This window comes from Podarcis bocagei, assembly GCF_964188305.1.
Source record: "Podarcis bocagei genome assembly, chromosome: 4".
Lineage (NCBI taxonomy): Eukaryota > Metazoa > Chordata > Lepidosauria > Squamata > Lacertidae > Podarcis > Podarcis bocagei.
The window spans coordinates 88,412,540-88,435,257 of NC_138128.1; the positions used below are offsets into that span (position 1 = coordinate 88,412,540).

The 22,718-nt window shown below is 44.1% G+C and overlaps 1 protein-coding gene and 1 long non-coding RNA gene across 5 annotated transcripts; one reads left to right on the forward strand and one right to left on the reverse strand.

The window, feature by feature from the left end:
- DUSP13B (dual specificity phosphatase 13B) lies at window positions 1–21,347 on the forward strand. 4 transcript variants are annotated; one of them, XM_081191904.1, is made up of 4 exons: window positions 1–68; window positions 17,167–17,358; window positions 19,142–19,362; window positions 20,931–21,347. In XM_081191904.1, exons 1-4 carry the CDS (start codon window positions 16–18, stop codon window positions 21,152–21,154), a joined length of 690 nt encoding a protein of 229 aa, XP_081048030.1. In that variant the 5' UTR covers window positions 1–15; the 3' UTR covers window positions 21,155–21,347. The 4 variants fall into 4 exon arrangements, with proteins under 4 accessions (XP_081048030.1, XP_081048032.1, XP_081048031.1 ...); XM_081191906.1 differs by lacking the exon at window positions 1–68 and adding an exon at window positions 4,491–4,517; XM_081191905.1 differs by lacking the exon at window positions 1–68 and adding an exon at window positions 12,352–12,380.
- Window positions 8,008–12,264, reverse strand: LOC308585868. Its single transcript, XR_014007650.1, has 3 exons — window positions 11,864–12,264; window positions 10,118–10,257; window positions 8,008–9,366 (listed from the first exon to the last, which is right to left on the reverse strand). It is a non-coding gene; the product is annotated as an uncharacterized lncRNA (long non-coding RNA).
- Window positions 21,348–22,718: the final 1,371 nt, after the last annotated feature.

The following is a 22,718-nucleotide window of genomic DNA, read 5'->3' on the forward strand; positions in this document are numbered from 1 at the left end:
TGCATCGGTGAAAATATGTGGCAACCTGTCTGTGCAGAAGGGGAAATCCAGTGCAGGCCGTTTCAAGGGTATCTTTTAAATACATATATGAAGAGAGAAAAGCTTTAGCCAGGCTGATTTTTGACCCCCAAAGGCATGACCTTCTAGATATGTATCTGGAATCAGTGTTAGAAACTGAGATATGAGAGCTAAGATCTAAATGGCACCTTAAAACCTAGGCTATGGGTGCAACAAGAGAATGTCTAGATGCACTTTTTTATATATAACAAGAATACAAAGCTGAAAATGAATGAACTGCAGCTAAAATATTATGTTCATTTTTCACATGGTCTAGTTCTGCCCACCCCACCCCCCTAATATTATTAAGAGGGTCTCTTCTCCACTCTAGAGAGTAGCTGGAAGGGGGAGGCAGAAAAAAAGTCCTCCTTTCCTTCCACTCTGCAGTTTTAATCTGAAATCTTAGGAGCAGTACTGCGCCCAGAGCTCAGAAACTGCTCACGCTAATGAAATTCCCCGTCGCAAAATCTGCCTGGAATAATGGGAGTTTTGAACGCCCATTATTCCGAGTGAAAAATCTGAGTGAAAAATGTGCATCTTTCCAAACTTCAAATCCCTGATTTCAGCAGTGAGGGCATCTGGCAAATTGCTGCATACCTTGTTTATAGTTTCGTAACAGGAAGAGGGTTTCAAAACACTGTGCGAGAGCAGAGCGGGAACAGATTTGGTGGGACTTCTAATGGCGCCTTTGGCAGTGACTGGCTGAGCTGCTCTAACGTCAAAGAGGGGCAGGGCAGGCAGTCGTTGGCTGAGCAGCTCAGATCCTAAAGATGGGCGGAGAAGGAATAAAAGTCTATGGAAAGGGGGGCATAGGAGGCTAGGAAAAGTGGGGGCAGGGGATATATAACCAGCAGGAGGTGATAAGTTGGGAGGTTACTGAGAAAAGAAAGTTGCAGTAGGTGATGGTCCGGAAGAATAAGGACAGAGGTGAAAGCTTGAGCGAAGAGTTTGAGAGAGGAAGGAAATCTGGGGTAGGGTGGTGGTGAAGAAACAAGAGAAATCCATATTGCTGCAGGGAGCTGAAGTTCACATGTTGATCTGAAACAAGTCCCATATTGGGCTTGTATTCCTTGAGCAGGATGCAAATTTCAGACGCAACCGTTTTGTCTTTTAAATGCACTGTTTGTGTTTGAGCATATTCCTAAATCTGGCAATTCACTTGGAATTTAAATATCACATGTTGACATCCTGTTTTTCCATCTCAACTCTGAGATGTTTAGCAACAGATTGCTTGCCTGAAAAGCTGACATTTAAGAGCCGGAAAGATCCTTCCCCAACAAATTTGCTTTAGCTTTCGGGGATTTTGTGTATGTGTGTGTTTGAGAGGGTGAGAATATCTGATGGGCAGTGTCCTATCGTGAATGTTCTCAAGCAAAATGGGATTTGCAGCATTCAGTGATTTGCAACTTTGAAGGAAGCCCCACTTATGAATTCAATTAGACTTACTCGCAGGTGTTAGTTGATTGCATTTGTTTGCATCTTTACAAACGTTCTCCTAGTGGGGAAATGGGCTATCCGTAAGTCTATTTAAACAGGAAAGATGTTAAGATGTGGTATGTAAACTAAGCAAGATCATGAAACTCAAACTAATTTCTAGTAATTGTCAGCATGATGTTCACGCTTATGCAAGCATTTCACATTCTTTGCTCAAGCTATCAAAGGGTTTATTTTTAGCAAGACATATTGGGGGTTGCATGCTCACTCTGTACTTGATGTTCCCTGTCTCCTCAAAAGACGGCTTTGCACTTCCCACTTCTTCAAATTGCTGAAAGTTTTAAGGGCCAGCTTTTACAGGATTCTGTGGATGACTCATGTTGCCATTTCTAATACAGTAGTACCTTGGGTTACATATGCTTCAGGTTACATACGCTTCAGGTTACAGACTCCGCTCACCCAGAAACAGTACCTCGGGTTAAGAACTTTGCTTCAGAATGAGAACAGAAATTGTGCTCCGGCGGTGCGGCAGCAGCAGGAGGCCCCATTAGCTAAAATGGTGCTTCAGGTTAAGAACAGTTTCAGGTTAAGAACGGACCTCCGGAACAAATTAAGTACTTAACCTGAGGTACCACTGTATTATTAGGTTGGCAGGAGCTGGGACACAGCAATGGGAGCTCACCCCATCCTGTGGATTTGAACCGCTGACCTTCTGACTGGCAAGCCAAAGAGGCTCAGTGGTTTAGACCACAACGCCATCCGCATTCTATATCTGCACAACTGTGTGTCCCAATCACACAGAGCTTGTGCACTGGAGCTTTTCTTCAGATAACTGCAGGCAACTTGTTGTTCTTTGAAACAGGAGATCTAACATCATGGTGGGTCTAAAAATGCACTCCACTCCAAGCAAACACAGTCATGCCCAACGTGTGAGAACTGGGCTTGTGTATCTCAAACTGCAGCAGCTAGACATTACCCAGCATACAAAGGCTACTAAATTAGCATGGTTATATAGGAAACTTGTTTTAAAAACAGCAGCAGCAGCAGCAACTCTTAGGCAAAGGTAATTTGAATAGCAAATAAGCAGACCCTCCAAGTGTCCCTATTATCCAGGGACAGTCTTGAATTTTCAGAAGCTGTCCTGGTTTCTGATTTGATCCCAGAATGTTCTGCTTTTCCTTAGGAGTTCCCTATTTTCATCAGAGAAATGTTGGAGGGTATGGAGTTATGTCACTCCCCAAGCCAAGGAGATAAGTAACTATACAACCTTTAGAAGACATCTGAAGGCAGACCTGTATAGGGAAGTTTTTTAATGTTTAATATGTTTTGTTATGTTTTTATATATTTTGGAAGCTGCCCAGAGTTGTTGGGGCAACCCAAGCAGATAGGTGGGGTACTTCTTCTTATTATTATTATTATTATTATTATTATTATTATTATTATTATTACTATTATTGTTGTTGAATAGGACATCCCTATTTTCAGCCAAGAAATGTTGGAGGGTATGAAATAAGGCTGAGCCAAAAAGGCGCGGTTCTTTTTGCAACCCATATTTGGTAGCTTCAAAAAGCACTGCCCCAGTCAGTGTCATTTGGGAACTTGGCATAAAAGGGTGGGCAGAAGCATTTGCCCATTTGGTGATTTCAGAGTGAGGGCGGTTATCTGCTGTGGCCCAAACCTCAAGCTTGGAGGTGAAGGAGGCGCTGGCCGAGTCTGGGGCTGCTGTACCACTGGCTGATGAGCCAGACTGGGTTCCTCATACTGAACCTGGTGGTCAGGAACCTGCAGAACCCAAGGGATCCTGAGCCCAAACTGTCTGAGGAGCAAAGTACTTTCCACTCCACCTTGCTTGCCCACAGGAAAGAGAAGTGCTTTCCTTCTGGTTAGATAGGGGCTAGCCCTTTAAGGATGTACACTCTTCAGGCAAAGGGGTGGAGCTTAGGAGAGGGACTAGTGAGACATCAATTCACCTCTGGACTTTCTTGGAGTTAGTTGCTCCCTTGGAGCTCTCCGTGGTGCTGCGACCATCAGCTTGCCTTTCAGAGAGAGACCTGCTGTAGGCAGAGAGAACATCTGTGCCTTATTTGGCTAGGATCACCCATGTTACCACATAAGCCAGATGTGATTGACTACATAGTATCATTATGTCATCACATTCACTATAGGATCCCCGAGTGGTTGGGATTACATAGCAAAGGAGAAAGAAGGCTGGCTAAGAGGAGGAAAGCTTGCCAAAGTAGCAGGAGCCTGAAAGCAGATACTAAATCAGTGTTTCCCAAACTTAGGTCTCCGGCTGTTTTGGACTACAATTCCCATCATCCCCAACCACTGCTAGCTGGGGATGATGGGAGTTGTAGTCCAAAAGCAGCTGGAGACCTAAGTTTAGGAAACCCTGTCCTAAACGAAGGCAAACTTTTACATTATTCGAGATACATTGGGTTGCAAAATGTAGGCACTGCACACTCTGTAGAAATTAACCTTAAATAATAACAATGCCCAGTGTTCATGTAGCATATTTAAAATGCTGACAGCACTTCACATTTTCTCAGTACTCCTTACAAGAACCCCAAAAGGGAGGGTAATGTTATTATCCCGCCCCCATTGCAGATGGGAAGTTAGGCCACTTAGCTAAGATCACCTAGCGAGTTCAAGTGAGATTCCAGGGACTTCTGGGCTCCCACCCATAGCCACTACACCTGCCAGAGTCCTGAATTGCACATTGGCAAATCACCCTGAGCATTTATCACAGCTCTAGCCAAGACAAAAGGCAAAGCTCTTCTTTATGATGGGTTTGCAGGGTTTTATGTGGTCCCTTCAGCTAGCTGCAGAAGCCTCCTCCCTCTATCCTTAGCAATCCTCCGTTGCCTTTTGATATCCTCCCGTCAGCTCTGCCACTTGCCTTTCAGTACTTACCACCAACGCTGCCTTGCTTCTGCTTTTTCTTACATCTTTACCCTGCTGTTTCACTGTCTGTGTGATGCAGGAAGCAGAAGTCGCAAGTCTCAGAGCTGCCTTCTGAGATGCAGGTAATTATTATGTGCATCTGTTATTATGATCTTGGCTTCGCTAGGTGGAAGGCATGTTGCTGCCGCTGTGATAAATTTGCAGCCCTGCTTTCCTGAATTCCCTTTCCCTTGGTACCGAGCGCAGGCTGCTTCTAATTCCATCTAATTTTTTAAAAAATCACACAGTCTTAATCGCTGCCACACAAGGCCTCCTACTAAATATATTTCACAGGATTGAAATATAAAGGATTGGAGCGATTATTCAGAGAAAGCAAATTGCAAGTGGGGAGGAAGAAATCAAATGACACGTCTGTTTCCCCCCACATTCCCTGTGAGTCTAAAGAGACAGACTGCTCAGGTTTTTTAGATTTACAGCAGAGAATTGCTTAACCGCAACGATGGAAACCAAACCAAGAATATTTATAATCTAGCACAGTCTCTCTGTACTACTCCCACAATTCAAGTATTCACAAGTCCAGGAGGTATTACACACCTTCCATCATTTCTCCAATGAAAATAGGGACGTCCTATTCCATAATCATCATCATCATCATCATCCTCCACCCATCTGACTGGATTACCCCAGCCACTCTGGGCAGCTTCCAACATATATAAAAACATAATAAAACTATACAGGGCTGCCTTCAGATGTCTTCTAAAGGTTATATACTCACTCATGTGACACACACCCCAGAGCCAAAGAGATAAAGAGATAACATATTTCCTTCCAAAAATTCTCATTTTCTAATTATATTGTTAAGTATCAAATATTCAGAGAATATTCCAGTACCAGTAATTTGGATAAATGTTGGCGAGTATGGAGTTATGTGAACCCGAGCCAAGGAGATAACTCCATACCCTCCAACATTTCTCCAAAATACAGGTACTGGAATATTCTCTGAATATTTGATACTTAACAATATAATTAGAAAATGAGAATTTTTGGAAACAAATGCATTTTGGTTCTAGAATCTATTTGACCCCTCCATGGTTTCCATCTCTAACATGCCTCTGCCCACATCCGTATATTTTTGCGGCGTTTCAGGATAACCAGGAACTTCCAATTTCTGCCATCCAAATTAGCCCCTTCAGCTCTTCCACCTTCCCTTGCAAGAGCCTCAGATATTCCTTTTCCCTGCCACATTGCTTGGACTAAACTCTCTTGCGGCCACATTTTCTTCCTTGCATCTCAGGGCTTGGTAATGAATTATGTCTCTGGGAACGAGGCAGGTGGAGATTCCATCTATTTCACCGCATCGTTTAGCTTGCACTGCAAGGATGAACTAGCTGATCCCTGGTCCCTCTGGGCTGGCTTGACCTTTGTGCTAATTTGATTTATTATTTTTAGTGCATTATGCTACACTCAGCCTTCTCGACTGTAGCAGGGGCTGTATGCTAATGATTTATGGGAGACATCTGGGATTCCACAGGCTAGCATACAGATTGTGTCACTGCTATCCGAGAAGCCTCCATTGATTCATCCCAAAAACCCAGCAAAGCAACAGAGTGTCAAATTCCAATCAGCTTCAGTTCACAAACCCTAATTGAACAGGTGGCTACAACTGTTCTGGAGTTGACCGTATCCCATCTTTTAAGAATAAAATGAGAAACAGACGAAATGCTTTCGTCCTCATTTCCCACCAAAAGATGATCTCCATATTCTCTGCCTAACTAGCAGCAGCAGGGAGGAAAGTAATCTTTGCCACCTGCTCCAAAGAGGTGGAGAAGTCTGAGTGCCTTGATTTGGAGATAAGATGTTTGGCCCTCCATTGCCATAAAATATTTGTCCAGGGGTGGGTCTAAACACAGGAGGAAACCGCTAGAAATAAGTCAGATATTAGATCATTTTAACAGAAGGAAAAAAATCTCTATGGAAAAATCATGCTTGGAAATTTCCTGCTCTCTAGTGCCATCTGGTGTTGCACGTATATAGCACATTCAAATCAATGTTTCTTTACTAATGTTAGCTGAGTCCCAGGCCCCATGTGGCTGACATAAGTTAGTCCTGCCACAGTCAATCAAAATTTTCATATTTGATTGCCTCCCCCTCCCCCCCCCCCCCCCCGGTTTGGCTAGGGTGGTCCATGTGAAGAGTCCAGGAAGATCCACCCTCCCTCTCAGCTGGAGTTTCATGTTGCCACATAAGCCAGATGTGATTGGCTACATAGTATCTTGATGTCCTCACATTCACTACAGGATCCCTGAGTGTTTGGGATCACACAGCAAAGGAGAAAGAAGGCTGGCTAAGGGGAGGAAAGCTTGCCAAAGTAGCAGGAGCACAGCCTGAAAGGAGATACTAAATCAGTGTTTCCCAAACTTGGGTCTCCGACAGTTTTGGGACTACAATTCCTATGATCCCTGACCACTGGTCCTGGTAGCTAGGATGATGGGAGTTGTAGTCCAACAACAGTTGGGACCCAAGTTTGGGAAACACTTCGGAGTCTAGTCCTTATTGCTTCCTCCATCAACATATTGGAAAGACTGTTGCTCACTGTCCGGACACAGGAATAGGTTAAGGCTGAGATACTGGGTAGTCTTGCATCAACCAGTGAGCTTCATAACTGAGTGGGGATTTGAACCCAGGTTCCACTGGCTTGAGTCTAACACACTTCCACATTGCCCTCCCCAGACCTTTTTGATACGCCCGATTGTGACCTTTGCAAAGAGGTCTCCTGTCGAGGCTTGTTGTTGTTTAGTCGTTTAGTCATGTCCGACTCTTCGTGACCCCATGGACCAGAGCACGACAGGCACTCCTGTCTTCCACTGCCTCGTGCAGTTTGGTCAAACTCATGCTGGTAGCTTCGAGAACACTGTCCAGACATCTCGTCCTCTGTCGTCCCCTTCTCCTTGTGCCCTCCATCTTTCCCAACATCAGGGTCTTTTCCAGGCAGTCTTCTCTTCTCATGAGGTGGCGAAACTATTGGAGTCTCAGCTTCAGGATCTGTCCTTCCAGTGAGCACTCAGGGCTGATTTCCTTCAGAATTGATAGGTTTGATCTTCTTGCAGTCCATGGGACTCTCCAGAGGCTTAGCCTGTTTCAATTGCATCCAAAGGAACGGCAGCAGCTCAACTCAATCTGCCCCGGGCTGCCCTCCAAAGGCACATGAACGGAGAAAGGCATTTATACGTTGTTCTCACTGTTAGCCTCTGTAATTTCGTTTGACCTGAACTTGCTGCCAGATCAGCTAACAGGCACTGTGGTAGTTGGGCAATAAAATAAATAAATAGCATGCTGGGGGATAGGGCAGTAAAAAGATTACTCAGTGTAGGGACAAATGAGGTCAACAGAAATAGGGTTGCCGTGGATATATATGCAACAGGAGTTGGCTTTAACCTTGATAGAATAGTCAGAAAGTCTCTTAAAAGACCATATATCCTAGGGCAGCAGTAGAGAATCATTGGGACTCCAAATCCCATCAGTCCCAGCCAGCATAGCCAATAGTCAAGGATGATGGGAATGGTAGCTCAACAACACTGAGAGTGGCTGCAAGTTCCCCACTGCTGCCCTGGGGACACATAAACAACTACAGTGGTACCTTGGTTCTCAAACTTAATCCGTTCCAAAAGTCCATTCCAAAACCAAAGCATTCCAAAACCAAGGCGGCTTTCCCATAGAAAGTAATGCAAAATGGATTAATCCCCTCCAGACTTTTAAAAACAACCCCTAAAACAGCAATTTAACATGAATTTTACCGTCTAATGAGACCATTGATCCATAAAATGAAAGCAATAAACAATGTACTGCAGTCACACAATCAGTGAGTCAGTCAATCAATCAGTAGCTGAACTGGGTTCCACACAGTCACAAAAAAAACAAAACAAAAACAAAAAAACGCAAAATAAATAGCAAAAACAGACAGACTTCAGCTTAACACTCAAAACAGAAGTGTGGCACTCAAAATGGAGCATGTTTGGCTTCCAAAAAAAGTTCACAAACTGGAACACTAACTTCTGGGTTTGCTGTGTTTGGGTTCCAAGCTGTTTGAGTACCAAGGCGTTTGAGAACCAAGGTACCACTGTAGACCTCAAGACTGATGCCTCGTTTAAGAGGGTGGTTTTGCTGGAAGATCTATTTCATTGTCCCAAGTACAGACAGAAAGAACCCCCCAGTGTCTTGCAAGGAACACAAATTGTTGACACGGTATTTTACAAGCATATTCAGAATCCTCGTGGGGAACAGAGTAGCATAAGACCTTGCTCCACACTAGAGGGGATGGGACAGGATGGAGAGAGAAAAATTACTCGTTGCTAATAATATGCAATGGATAATTTAAAGCTGCGGTGCAGATAGATATGGCCTCAGAACGGCCAACTCTAGTTGGAAATGTGACCTTAAAGCAAACAGATGTAATTTCTTGAACGTTCCTGCTTACTTTGGCCCTCGGGTTCACTATAAAACTTGGATCCAAATTATGTCTGAGCATACTGCAGCAGGCATCTAGCCAAAAATATCTTGTTTGACTGGAAGTCAGTTAGAAACAGAGGCATTTTCACAAATTGTATTGAAGCTAGTCCAAATACTTTTGCAAGCCTTTGCCCAACTTTCCTGGAACCCTGCTTCAACCAGTTTTGAACCACAATGGTTGTAGGAGCATAAGTCTGAGAGATCAAGAGACAAAAAGTAAGTTAAAAGTTGGCCTAAAATATCAGGCATATTAGAAGAAGTGTGCGTATACATTTTTGGGCAGACCTCATTAACAAACTGGTACAGCAGACCGATTTAAAAGACGAGAATAAGAAGAAACTAAGAGAACCCAAAATTGGCAGATCATCCAGAGAATTTATGATCAGCTCATATTTGGAAGAATCGCCTCAATCCATGGACCATTTCTTCAAGAGAAAACCTCCAGCTCCCTCTTCAAGTGCTTCGCTAAGGAAAATAAAAAGTCCTAGTGAGATATTTACCACTTTCTGCACCCAACAAATCACACCCCACTCAGCTAGTTATAACAGCGGTCAAAAGTCAAGTTCATACTCAAGGTGGCTGGATGTACTGTTCCAAGCACACTGCCAACATCCTCTTACTGCAATAAACTCATCTAGGCTGAAGCAACCAGAAGGGTCTAAGATATTGTATAATTGTCCTCCATTCAATATAGCAATAATAATAATAATAATAATAATAATAATAATAATAATAATAATAATAATTTATTTCCCCAGTCACTCTGAGCGGCTCCCAACGGAATATTAAAAACAGGATAAAACATCAAACATTAAAAACTTCCCTAAACAGGGCTGCCTTCAGATGTCTTCTAAAAGTCAGATAGTTGTTTATTTCCTTGACATCTGATGGGAAGGTGTTCCACAGGGTGGGCGCCACTACTGAGAAGGCCCTCTGACTGGTTTCCTGTAACCTCATTTCTTGCAGTGAGGGAACCGCCGAAAGGCCCTCGGAGCTGGACCTTAGTGTCCAGGCTGAACGATGGGGGTGGAGACACTCCTTCAGGTATACTGGGCGGAGGCCATTTAGGGCTTTAAAGGTCAGCAGCACCAACACTTTGGATTGTGCTCAGAAACGTACTGGGATCCAAGTCAGAACGGACGCATGGAAGTGATTTTCTCCTCAAAGTGCTTTGCAAATATGTCTCAGCATGGGACTGAGAGTTCAGGTAAATTACCTGGCAGGAGGCCATAAGGAGGAGACAACTTGAAAGAGTTCTGCTGGTTGCCACTCCGAAGATGCAGTGGTGGCAGAGAAGGAACCTGAATTTGCTGCCATCCCTAATGCAGTTTGCCACAGTCAGGAAGCACAGGCAAGCTGAGGAGGTGAAATCCAGATGGGAATGACATAATCGCCATCAGCGTGTCTTGCTGTATGTGGAAATAGATTTCTTCCCTCTACCTTCCATGGCAGTAGTGTAACTAGGGTGGGAAAATAGGGACACCCATCCTGGAAGCTACCCGGGCAGGTATTCAACCTGGGCAACAACCTATTCCGATAGTTCATATAATGCACTGAAAGTTATTAAAATAAGTTTACATCATGTTTCCATTTCAATATAGAATAATCAGAACTGTTTTTCACAAAGGCAGGCAATGGCTTAGTCAGAGGCTTAGGATGTGTCAGCAACCTGACAAAATAAAACAAACCCACCCATTGAATATGTTACGATATGGAAGCAATGCGGCCGCGAGCTGCAGCTAGCTGGAAAGCAAAACATGATGGGAATATTGGGACTGTACCGTGGGAACCAGAGGGACAGTCTATTCACTGTGCGAAGCACCGGAATTAGCTCAGAGTGTAATATGAGCTGTACAGGAAGTACAGAAGGAGGAGTTTTTTGACTCTCGACTGTTGGAGTTTGAGGAGAGCAGACGTGTTTTCTGTAACGCTGCAAGGACAGAAATAAAGACATGTAAATACATTTCTGTCTATCTCTTTCCCCTCCCTGGGGGGGAGCAGGGAAGAGTGGTGTGTCGCGGATCGTGACCTAGCCTGTATCCTGCCGGGAAACGCAGACAGGGAGGTCAAAGGGAGATCAAGCCGGGTGCCTGGAGAGTGGCCAGTTTTCTCCTGATAAGGCTTGATTCCTGACAGAATATGGCTGGCAACGAAGGAACGAACTTGGAATTTCTTGATCATCATCATCATAGTTAAAAACAAGGCTCAAGGCGGCTTACAGCATGACCAGATTCACATAATTACCAACATAACAGAAGTCATAAACAATAAATAAAACACATCAGAAAGTACACAACCAAATGGAAAACAGTTTCCACATAACTCATAAAATCTAAAACTAAGAATACAGCATTAATATCAATCACAATTTAAAATGACATAGATAAAAAATAAAAACAATTTTTAAAACAAAACAAAACAGCAGCAGAAGCACTCCTTTATGGAGCCTGTAAGGCCCCACCCCAAGCCAGGTGGAGAGAAGCAGGGCAGGCCCCTTCTGGCTCCCAGCAGGTCAGTCCTGATAAGTTCACACACTTGCTCCAGATTTTACCCAGCACTCCCTGAAAAGGTCCCTCCAGGGGTCACTCCTTTCCCTTTTAGACTGCCTGCACTCTTGTATCCATTTACCCGAGAGCAAATTCCGTTTAACTCAATGAAACTCATTTCCGAGCAAACTTGCATAAGATTGCACAGCCTACATCTTTTCACCTATTACATATAATCCTTTGAAATTGTGTTGTGCCTTGTTGGGGGGGCAGAGAAGCGCGTGCAGTCGGGAACTTGCCCAAAGTGTAGGAATGACAAGCTTTTGGGACTATTCGATGCTCACTCTAATCCTCTAATTCCAGGGTGCCTCGGGAATAGCTCCTCCTCCTAGAGGCTTATGTTACAGGGGAGCACCGCCATGGCTGTAATCATTTCCCTTCCATTTAGACTGAGTGACAGGGAGTGTCATTCCTACCTTTGTGTTGCTGAGACAGGATTATGGCCGCGTGCCCTGCTCAGAGCTGCTACCCACAGGGACAATTTGGAAGCTCAAGTTGATACGCAGCATCAGCTGCCTCCTGCGATTCAGGCTGGGCACATCTCACCAGTATCAGACACTGGTTCAAAGCTCTCCTTTCATCGGCCCCAACCAATGACTTTTGTGTGTGTGTGTGTTGTGATCTCACAAACCATGTCCTATGTAGTGACATCACAATGAAGGCAGCGTGCTGCATGATGCGATAGTAACTCACCATGACAGCAGCCTTTCCAGAGAAAGGAAACGAGCAGTAAAAAACAAACACACACACAAATGTCCGCACCAAAATACACATAAAACAAGCAGCAAAAAGAGCCATTTGGTTTACAGATTGCCAGGGATGTGTGAAGGCTCCCTGAGAACTTTCACATCTTATCCAAGTTGTGTATTGTTGCTGTTTTTAAGCTCCCTTGAAAGCTCCCAGATGCTTCACTTGAAAAATGAATCTTGCAATGTGGGTTGAGTTTCATTTTAACATGCACTTGAGACGCTTGCTCCTTGTTTTACATGAGGCTGCCCTTTCCAGATCTGAGTTCAATGGACACAGGGACTATCGCATTTAGTTTGCCTCACAATCTCAGTTCTCAAGACTCCAGATCCTGGTTTGTTCATCGTTTTGTGCATTTATGCCCCACCTTTTCCCAGGGAGATCAAGGTGGGGCACATGCCTCCCCCCCAAAAAAAACCATACTATCCTCACAGCAACCCTGTGAGGTAGGGCTAGGGCAAAGAGACAATGTCTGGCCCAAGGTTGCCCAATGAACTTCACAGCTGAGCAGGGTTTTGAATCTTAGTCTTGTGGGTCTCAGTTTGACTGGCTAACGATGACACTACACTGGCTCTTAGCTGTAGCTGGAAAGTGATTCGATAGAAGTTTCTATTTAAATATAACAACCCCCGAAACTTTCCTAAAATTGGGGCTTACCTAAACTTTCAGCAGTAATTCAACAGCACTTTCTAAATGGATGGAAGCCAAAATAACGTTCAGCAGACAGTTTTGCAGCCGCTTTAATTACAGGGTCCCATCTTGCAGTCGTTGCCCTGCCAAATATTTCACCCTCTTCAAAGGAAATACGGACTGGAGGAAGAGAATGGATTGCAATGCCTGGCCGCCAGTCGTTTCTTTGCCTCTCCTGCCAAAAAACCAAAAGCAGGCTGTGGGGATCTCTCTTTCTCCAGATGATGACTTCAGCAACACCTAGAGCTGGGCAAGGACACAATTCCCAGAGCAGGTTTGAAATGTTTGTGTTTCCTCGCAAATGCCGGTGACATCATCGGCACCGGAGGACTTGAACTTCGCTTTTGGCACGCGAAAGCCCTCCGGGTGATTTTTACACCAGGCGTTCCTGCTCTTGATGGATATTGATGTAACGACGCCTGTAATTAAAGGATTGTATATATAAAGGATTGTAGATATAACACATGCAGATGTAGTTAAATGCATCTGTGTTAAAAGAGCACAGAACATTTGTAACTGGGCAAGGAAATATGCAACCAGCGACAAAATGTTTCAGAGCTTTCAGCAACACAAAAGCAAGGGAAATTAGGTGCTTGTCCCTAGATTTCTCAAAGTGCAAGCTCAAAACAACATTAGCATGGGATTTGCTGGGGTACTCTATGCCGTCACTTGGGCATTGCATCTTTATATCTTCTTCTTCTTTGGCGATCACTTGTAGCCTAGTAAGATTGTCTTCCATGAACATGGTCTTAACAGTGAGTCCATAAGTGACTGTGGAGGCCAATTCTGGATCCACACATCCTTCCACAGTGGGGACATAGGTTTCCGGGTGGGAGTTGATCACAGCGAGGGTTTGCCAAGCATGCCTTCCTCTTAGCATGTTTCTCCCTTTCGTCCTGAGTTTGAGTGTCTTCAAAGTTCATGACACCATTGGTAAAGGCTGTTCTCCAACTGGAGCGCTCACAGGCTAGTGTTTCCCAGTTGTCAGTGTTTATACTACATTTTAAAAGATTTGCCTTGAGAGAGTCTTTAAACCTCTTCTATTGACCACCAGCATTACACTTTCCATTTTTAAGTTCGGAATAGAGTAGTTGCTTTGGAAGATGATAACCAGGCATCCGCACAACATGACCAGTCTGACAAAGTTGATGTGGTAGAATCATTGCTTCGACACTGGTGATCTTTGCTTCTTCCAGTACACTGGCATTAGTTCGCCTGTCTTCCCAAGTGGTGTGTAAAAATTTTCAGACACACCCTTGATGGAATCTTTCGAGGAGCTGGAGATGGCATTTATAAGTGGTCCATGTTTCCATTGCTTCTTTATATACAGCACTCTGGCTCAGTGAGGCAAAGTACGGAGAGTGAATTGAACTACCCTGAGTATTCTTTGGGTGGCAAAGCTACATGGAAACGGAGAAAGGGTGGGGGGATATTTATTTTTTCTTCCTTTAAAAAGAGCAACAGAACTCTGGCAGCAGCCACCTACATTTCATTGCAATAGGTTCAGGGGTGACAAAAGCAAATATTTATTCCCACTATGCAATTAACCTACGGAATTGGCTGCTACAGATAGCTGGGTTTGGGTTTTTTAAGGGGAGACAAATTTCTGGAGGATAGGCCTGCTCATCTGTGTACAAAGAGGATGGGGACAAAGAGCAGGGTGCAGCCATCAACGATGTGCTTCCATAGGGATCTTCTAGCTAAGCTAAAGTTGGGAGCAGATTGCCAGACATCACCGTCTGAATCAGCAAGACCACTTTAATGTAGGCGCAAGTACTGGCTAAATGGAGCAAAGTGTGAGCAGTGGTAGGGAGACCAGCAATGAGAAGTTTGAGCTTTATAGACCATTCCACAACACGATCAATAAAATTAGCTTGATGTGCAGCTGATGGCCAGCTTTCTCAACACACTGGGAGACCTCACGGGTAGCTCTGTCCACTGTGGGAAATTCATCGGACTTGGGTTTCCCTTGTGCAGAATTTTAACCCTGTTAGCCAATGGGCTTTGAAATGGCAGGCGTAAGCCCAATGGTCTCGCAAGGTCACCCTGAGAAAAAGTGGGAACAAGGAACCTCTCTGTGGAGGGTGTTCAGGACCCTCAACAAATTACAGTCCCCCAAGATTCTTTGCAGGAAGCTGTGAGAGTTCAGCTCTCATAAAACCAGTATGTTTGAAAGATCAGACATGCTCCGCAGGGAATATTTCCCTGCACGGACACTACAGACACATAGCCACCGAATACCAGGGGACCCAAATTAATTCTGGCTCTGCACCCCATTGCATCTGGTCACCTTATACCAATCGTGTAAGTGGAATGAAAGCTGCTTTTCGAAGAGCCCTCTCCTAAATCGGGAGACGCTATTTGGATTCCAGCTGCTGGGGAGATTCTCTTACAAACAGTTGGCTGCTCAAATACTTCTGCATCCCAAGAAATAGTGGCTCGGCTTTCAAAGCCAGCCAGCCCTACTCCAGTCATCGCTGTGGGCTGACTCATTTTGCTTACATCCCCGCAGCACTCCCAGCAAGCAATAAATTATGGCTGCAGGGAGGCAGCCGGGTTAAGCAGTCAGTGACTAGCCCCAATAATGGCCACAAGATGTGAAGTTTGTGGAAAGGAGCCATAATGGAAAGAGAGAGCTTTTCTTGGAATGGATGGTGTCAGTCTGGCCCTCGGGAGCTGGGGGGGATCTCCCTGAAGCCTGTTTCCTGCAAAAGGCCTAGTTCTTCTGAGGCAGTAAACTTTAGGATGTGCCCCTTAATGGGGGCTCCCACAACTGAATATTCCTCCATACCGAAGTTTCCACTGTACAAAGAAACTAAATACTACGGCAAACATCCTGGCTTTTAAACCATAACCTCTCATTTTCCTATGTGTAGGGAATTGTTTTATAATTAAATTCCTACCCTGTGGAAAAATGGGGTTTAAATGTTTTAAAGAACAATAAACTCGGAAACATTGGTAATCAGTGAGGATAGCATGGAGCTGGAATGTGGCTTGCTTTGCTGGTTCCAGATAGTAATCCAAATTTCTGGACCATTTACAGGTCAGGCTCAAACAAGAGCGCATTGCAGTAATCTAACCTGGAGCTGACCACAGTGGAAGCAGAAAAGGAATCAGCAGCAACCTCAAACTGCAAGCCTATTGGTCCAGGGGATTGAGAAGAAAGTTAAATATTTGGATAACAGTTAAGAATACAGTATAAATGTTTTTAAGGACAACTATACAAAAACTTGGAGACAAAGAAAGAAAAACTTGGAGGTGTTGGGAAGGAGGAATTCATCGCTATTGGGAAGGATACCAGTAATAAAAATGAATGCATTGCCAAAAATTTTATTTTTATTTCAATCAATACCCTTGATCAGCAATGTGGGACACTTCAAAAAATGGCAAAAATATATTACTAGATTTATCTGGCAGGGGAAGAAGCCAAGAATAAAATATAAATTGTTGGCAGATTCTAAAGACAGAGGCGGATTCTCCCTACCAGATTCAAGATTATATTATGAGGCATCCTGTCTATGCTGGCTAAGGGAATGGATATTATTTTTAAAAATCGATGTTTTAGAGGTTGAAGGTCATGATAACAGGTATGGTTGGCATGCATATTTGTGGTATGAGAAGGTTAAAGTACATAGAGCTTTCTCAAATCATGTCGTAACAAATTTGGTGTACAAGGTATGCGAAGAAATATAAAAATTTACCTGAATCCATTTCTAAAAGACCTCCAAACAGTGGGGTCAAAACTGCTACCGCCTCCCCAACAGTAGATAGCAGAAATGAGATTCTGCCTAATTAGAATCCCTAAATATGGCCTGGATTCGAATGCTCCCCCCCCCACCCCCAATTCATAGAATTGGAAGGAACACCAAGGGTCATCTAATCCAATCCCCTCCAATGCAGGAATCTCAGCTAAAGCATCCAGGACAGACGGCCATCCAGCTTCTGCTTAAAAACCTCCAAGGCAGGAGATGTCTGTAGCAACTCCTACTCTTACAGTGCAATCTTTAATTTGTACGTAAACTGCTTTGAAGCACTGGTTAAAAGTGGGAACAACAAGAACAGTAAGACATAGAAGATACCCAACAGTATACCATGATTTCTTTGACTCTAGGAACTTCAGGGTGGTGGACATGATTGGGCTGACAGAGAAAGACTGGTCCATGGTTATTCCATGAGATTTATGGCTAAGTAAGGATTTGATCCAAGGTCTGCCCAGTCTAACTCTCAGACCACCGGCTACCATAAGGTCAAATGAGGAAAGTCTCTCTTCCTTGTCTTTCAGAATGTCTTGGAATTCACTAAATGGGGACGACTTGCGGCGCCCCAATATACGAAGAACTTCGAGCCTCACTTCCAGTAGCCAGGGGAGCTATGAAACACCAGAAATGGGGGAACTCCAACGTATGTTGTGGACGCCCATTCCCTGCCGCGGAAACGTCAACGAAGTCTGGCCTAACCTCTACATTGGAGATTTGTAAGTAAACGGGCTTAAAGGGATGACAGAGAACAACAGAAATTGTGCTCCGGTGACCCGGCGGCAGTGGGAGGCCCCATTAGCTAAAGTGGTGCTTCAGGTTATGAACAGTTTCAGGTTAAGTACAGACCTCCGGAACAAATTAAGCATTTAACCCGAGGTACCACTGTAACCAAATCCATCCATTTCAATAGGTCTGCTCCAAAGATGGATTCGCTGGCTATCGCCCTTTTTTTTTTTTTTAATGCTTTTGTGCTTCTGGTGTCTTCACGACTTCATTGTATTCCAATGCACAAACATTTGGTTGAGAAGCAAATTGAAGCCTTCCAATAAATAAATTAAATGCCAGCATCAGTGTTGGGGAAATCCCAGACATCCAGGCACCATGCTGAGTGGTTGCTTAAAAGCTTGGTTCCTGCTAGTAGGATGGGGGTTTGTTTTGGTTTTTTTTGCAATTAAAAATGGGACAATGGCATCTAAGCCATTTGAAAGCATTTCCCCACACTGAAGAGTAACATCTCTCTTCCCAACTCTGCTTTTCCACTCCAGTACATAAAACCATGCAGCAAAAACCATATGAATAAGTTAAAAACAGACATCAATTAACCATTATGGAAAGATGTATTCTTAATTGCCTGCACAGGCCCGGAGGAACAAAAAAGTTTTCAGGAGGCATTTAAAAGCTGAAACAGAAGGTGCTTGCTGAATGTTGGCAGAATACGAGCCGATGACACGATAACGTGTTATGAAGTGAGCCTCACCAGCTTGAGGAAGACCAACAATGCTCCCATAGATGATTAAGGTGGGATATAAGGGTTCGAGAGATCCCCTGGACCTAAGTTGTTCAGGGCTTTGTAAATTAATGCAAGGAACTTGAACCCGGCTTGACCTTGCACAAGACATGTGGTTTAGTCCGACAAAAGGCCTCATTGCACACCAGACTTCTGGTCAAAGAGGTTTAGTAGATTCTAAATCTAAAAGCGCAACTTTGAAACCTGTCAAACTTATGTGTGGCGGGTTGTTGCGCATGCTCAGCATGGGAAACAAGACTGCTGATGCTTCACATTCGACAATCTTCCAAAAAAAAAAACCCAAATACATACAAAGGCTACATGGACTTGGTATGTTCATGCTTCCCTTAATGGTTAATTTCCATATTATATTTGAGCTTTCACACCATGTAAAAGCCACTTCCAGAACTATCATGAATACAGTGCAACTATAGTGGAAATTAAAGAACCTTTTAAGGAGGGTGAAAGAGGAGAGCGCAAAATATGGTCTGAAGCTCAACACCAAAATAGCTAAGATCATGGCCACTGGTCCCACCATCTCCTGGCAAATAGAAAGGGAAGAAATGGAGGCAGTGAGAGGTTTTACTTTCTTGGGCTCCATGATCACTGCAGATGGTGACAGCAGTCACGAAATTAAAAAACGCCTGCTTCTTGGGAGAAAAGCGATGATAAACCTAGACAGCATCTAGCTGCTTGTGGACTACAATTCCCATCATCGCTGACCACTGGTCTTGCTAGCTAGGGATGATGGGAGTTGTAGTCCACAAGCAGCTGGAAACCTGAGTTTGGGAGCTATGGGTCCCCAAACCAGCAAGGATGTTAAATCTAGCATGGTCTAGAAAGTTAGCACTTAATATGCTAGTTCATAGACACCATATTAGCGCTGGATGTGGGGAACCTGCCTGCCTAGAGATTCGTTGTGTGGTCTTTAAGGGCAAGGATGGATGGATGCGACTAGCACAAATCTAAGCCAAATACTCTTTCCCCCACAGATATATAGCCCGTGACATAGAACAGCTTCGCCGAATGGGTATCACCCACATAGTAAATGCCGCTGCTGGAAGGTTCCATATTGACACGGGGGCCAAATTCTACAAAGACCTGCCCGTGGATTACTACGGAGTTGAAGCAGACGATGATCCAAAGTTTGATCTCAGCATTTACTTCCACCCAGCCGCTAAGTATATAAGAGCAGCGCTGAACTCTCCCAGAGGTAAATATAACAGGCAGGGCAATCTATGTCATCTCTGGGGTCCTGGCAGCCTTACTGCATTCAACACGCAGGTATGATGTGAGTGGCTAAAGGACTGGCCCCGGTCCAGGAAGACCTGGGTTCAAATCACTGCTTAGCCATGGAGTTCGCTGGGATGCCTTGGGCAAATCCTTATCCCACAGCATCCCTAGTGAGGTGAGTTGATAAAAGGTCTGGAAGCCAAGCCTTATGAGAAATAGCTGAGGGAATTGTGTATGTTTTAGCCAGGTATAGCAGAGACTGAGATGAGATATAATAGCCATCTTCAAATATCTAAAGGGCTGTCCCATGGAGGGTGGAGCAAACTTGTTTTCTCCTGCTCCGGAGGCTAGGACTGAAACCAATGGATTCAAGCTACAAGGAAGAAGGTTCCAAGTAAACTTCAGGAAGAACGTTCTGACAGCAAGAGCATCCCCACAAGAGGTGGGGAACTCTACTTCCTTGGAGGGCTTTAAGCAGAGGTTCGATGGCCACCTGTCATGTATGATCTAGTGGAGATTCCTGTATCGCTGGGGGTTGGACTTGTGGATCCTCAGGGTTCTTTCCAGCTCTACAATTCTATACTCAAATGGTCCAAGTGTCCATGAGAGATGCAACAATCATTTCCCCATTTAATCCTGATTTACCTCTTTCAATAGAAAATCCATTCAAAATAACAACTCCTCCCCTGTGAAAATGGTAAATCTGAATGAATTTGGGTGAGGAATTTGGGACAGAATTCTGATGAGGACAATATTGTGCGGACACTATCTTTGCTATGCTCTATTCCCATATAGTGGCATTCAAACGAAAACCGAAGGTTTCCAATCAATACTTTTTGTGCTTTCCTTGTTTGAAGCTCACATTGCAACAGAGAAGCACACAAACTTAGATTCTTCAACATGCCAAGTCAACGTTTGACATTTCAAAATCACAGAGATACACCAAATCATTTTGAAATCTAAAACACCAAATTCAGATAATTGAACCCTCAGAAGGAATACCCAGCTAGACGTCTCTGTTTGTCCCTTCTTATACAGCTATATTAGGGATGGGACTCTGGTTTCTTCTCATGTCACTGAAGGGCAATGGCCCCAGGAGAGACCCCAGGAGAATTAGTCCTCCTTTGACATGGCTAACTAGGAACTCTCCCTTTAATCGGTGTGGCAGGAAATAGTAGCTGCATTGCAAAAGAGATAGGACAGAATTGGGGCTGAGCTCCTCTGCATTTTACCATCCGCACAATAAGACCCACTTTTCGTGAGGCAGCTGGGTGAACTGGTAGGTCTAAAGATTTTAACAGGACCAGGGGAAATGACAGAAAGTTCTGATATTTACTGGTAAGAGTCAGAAAAGCCATTGAATCAATATCCATATATCATAATTTGCTGGTGAAGAAGGCACACCAGGATTATGACACGAAGATTTCTGACATTCCCCACTGGGTTTCGCAGTCTTGACCTACTGGCAAGTCTCAACATATACCATACCAAGAATCCTGGGGTTTTCGTACCCTGACATATATATGATGCTCTTCTCTTCTCTTGCAGGCAAAGTACTAGTTCACTGTGCCATGGGCATAAGCCGCTCTGCCACCCTTGTGCTTGCCTTTTTGATGATCTGCGAAAACAAGACCCTCGTGGATGCCCTAAAGTCTGTGCGAGAACACAGAGGAGTCTGCCCAAACTCTGGCTTCCTCAGCCAGCTCCGAGATCTTGACATCCGGTTAAACAGTGAAAGGGGAAGGTCAAGAGGTGATGCCTTGAAACTTTAGCTGAAGGGTGCCCTGCGCTGTGGCTCAAGACGAAGCGGAAAGTCAGAGAGACAAAAGGAGGCTAGCCTGAGAAATACCTGAACTCTGAGTCTGTGTTAGAAGAGGTGTCTGGGTAGTGAAATGAAAATAGTGAAGTATTTCTTTGATGTTAGAAACTAAGTCGAGATTAAAGGCACGCCAGACATTTGGCATACATGTTTTTGATTGATGCATGGACAGGTGAGGACACTGGTGAAAGGGGCCATAACTGCAACAGAAGAATTAAATATACAAAGGGAAAGAAGGCAAGGCTAGGTTGCGGCAGAGTCAAAACAGGAGAGGTTTATAGAGGAGAGCAAAGTGATCATAAATCAATAGCATTATTCGGTGAAACAAAAGGCTTGAACAAAGTTATCCTGTTGTTTCCAAGTCCGGCAAGAACATTGCCAGTTGAGCATTTCACATTTCAGTAAGCTGGACGCAGCCAGCGGGAGAAATTCAAAGGAATCCATGCACAGAAAAGCATGAAATAAGTACATTTATTTAATCTGGAGCACACTGGCCTTTGCACTGGTGGGCTGGGACCCACAACTGAGAGGTTCCCCAACCTAAGGTAGGGTTGAATTACTGGCACCACTGAATTTGTCTTACTCTAAGAATTGCTCTACAGCAAGGGTAGCCATTGTTGGACTACAGCTCCCATCATCCCTAGAGGACATGGCCAATGGTCAGGGATGATGGGAGTTGATTTTGTTTTGTTTTCTTTATTAATAATAATAATAAACCTTTATTGCATTAGCATACAGCCATAGCAAAATAAGACAAAAATACTAGAGACAAGCAAGCAAACAAAATTCAAAGCGATATTACTGGCGTAATGACATTTAAATTACCCTAAGACAATAATGTAAAGATTTAGTTGCCAGCGCCAAGAATCTAAAGTGCGGATGTATATAAAACATAAAATGGCCCCAAAATAGGCTCGGCACATTGGGTTGAAAAAGTAATAAAAGAATTAAAACAGGTCCAGGTCTAGGACTCACTACCCAGTCAGAGTAGCCCTGAGTTTCAGAGCCTGCACTATAAAGATTGCCACCCCACGTGAAATTTGGGGATTTGCGTCCACAAGAAGCGATTTCAAACAGTCTTCCTTAGATGTAATGGTGGACGGGATCAAGAGGAGGAGCTTAGATCTTATTGGCTCATAAATAGGGCAGTAGAAAAAGAAATGTATGAAGTCCTCTACTTCATTCATTGTGCATGGACATAAACGCTGAGTAATAGGGGTCTTAGAGTAAATCCCCTGCAGGAAGGCCGTGGGTATAGAATGGAAACGGGCCATAGTAAACGCTCTTCTCAAATTGGGCTCCGTCAGGTCTATCAAGTAGTTGGCAAGTGATCTTACCACTTTAGGGAGCCACATGGAGAGGCGAGCTGTAGTGGACTGTGCCCGGTCCATGGCCTCGTCTCTTGTAAGAATCCAGGCCCGGATTTTATGTTGGTCCCAAGATGACAGCGTGTCGAGATCTGGGAGGGAGTAGCGTGCAGTAATAGTCTCCATGGCCTTGGACCATTTGTTGGTATG

Excerpts from the sequence above, each read along its gene's own strand:
- DUSP13B (XM_081191904.1), top strand. The coding sequence starts at position 16 with ATGTGGCAACCTGTCTGTGCAGAAGGGGAAATCCAGTGCAGGCCGTTT. Across the intron at positions 69-17,166 it reads CAGTGCAGGCCGTTTCAAGG|AATGTCTTGGAATTCACTAA; the intron begins GTATCTTTTAAA and ends CTTGTCTTTCAG. Across the intron at positions 19,363-20,930 it reads AGCGCTGAACTCTCCCAGAG|GCAAAGTACTAGTTCACTGT; the intron begins GTAAATATAACA and ends CTTCTCTTGCAG.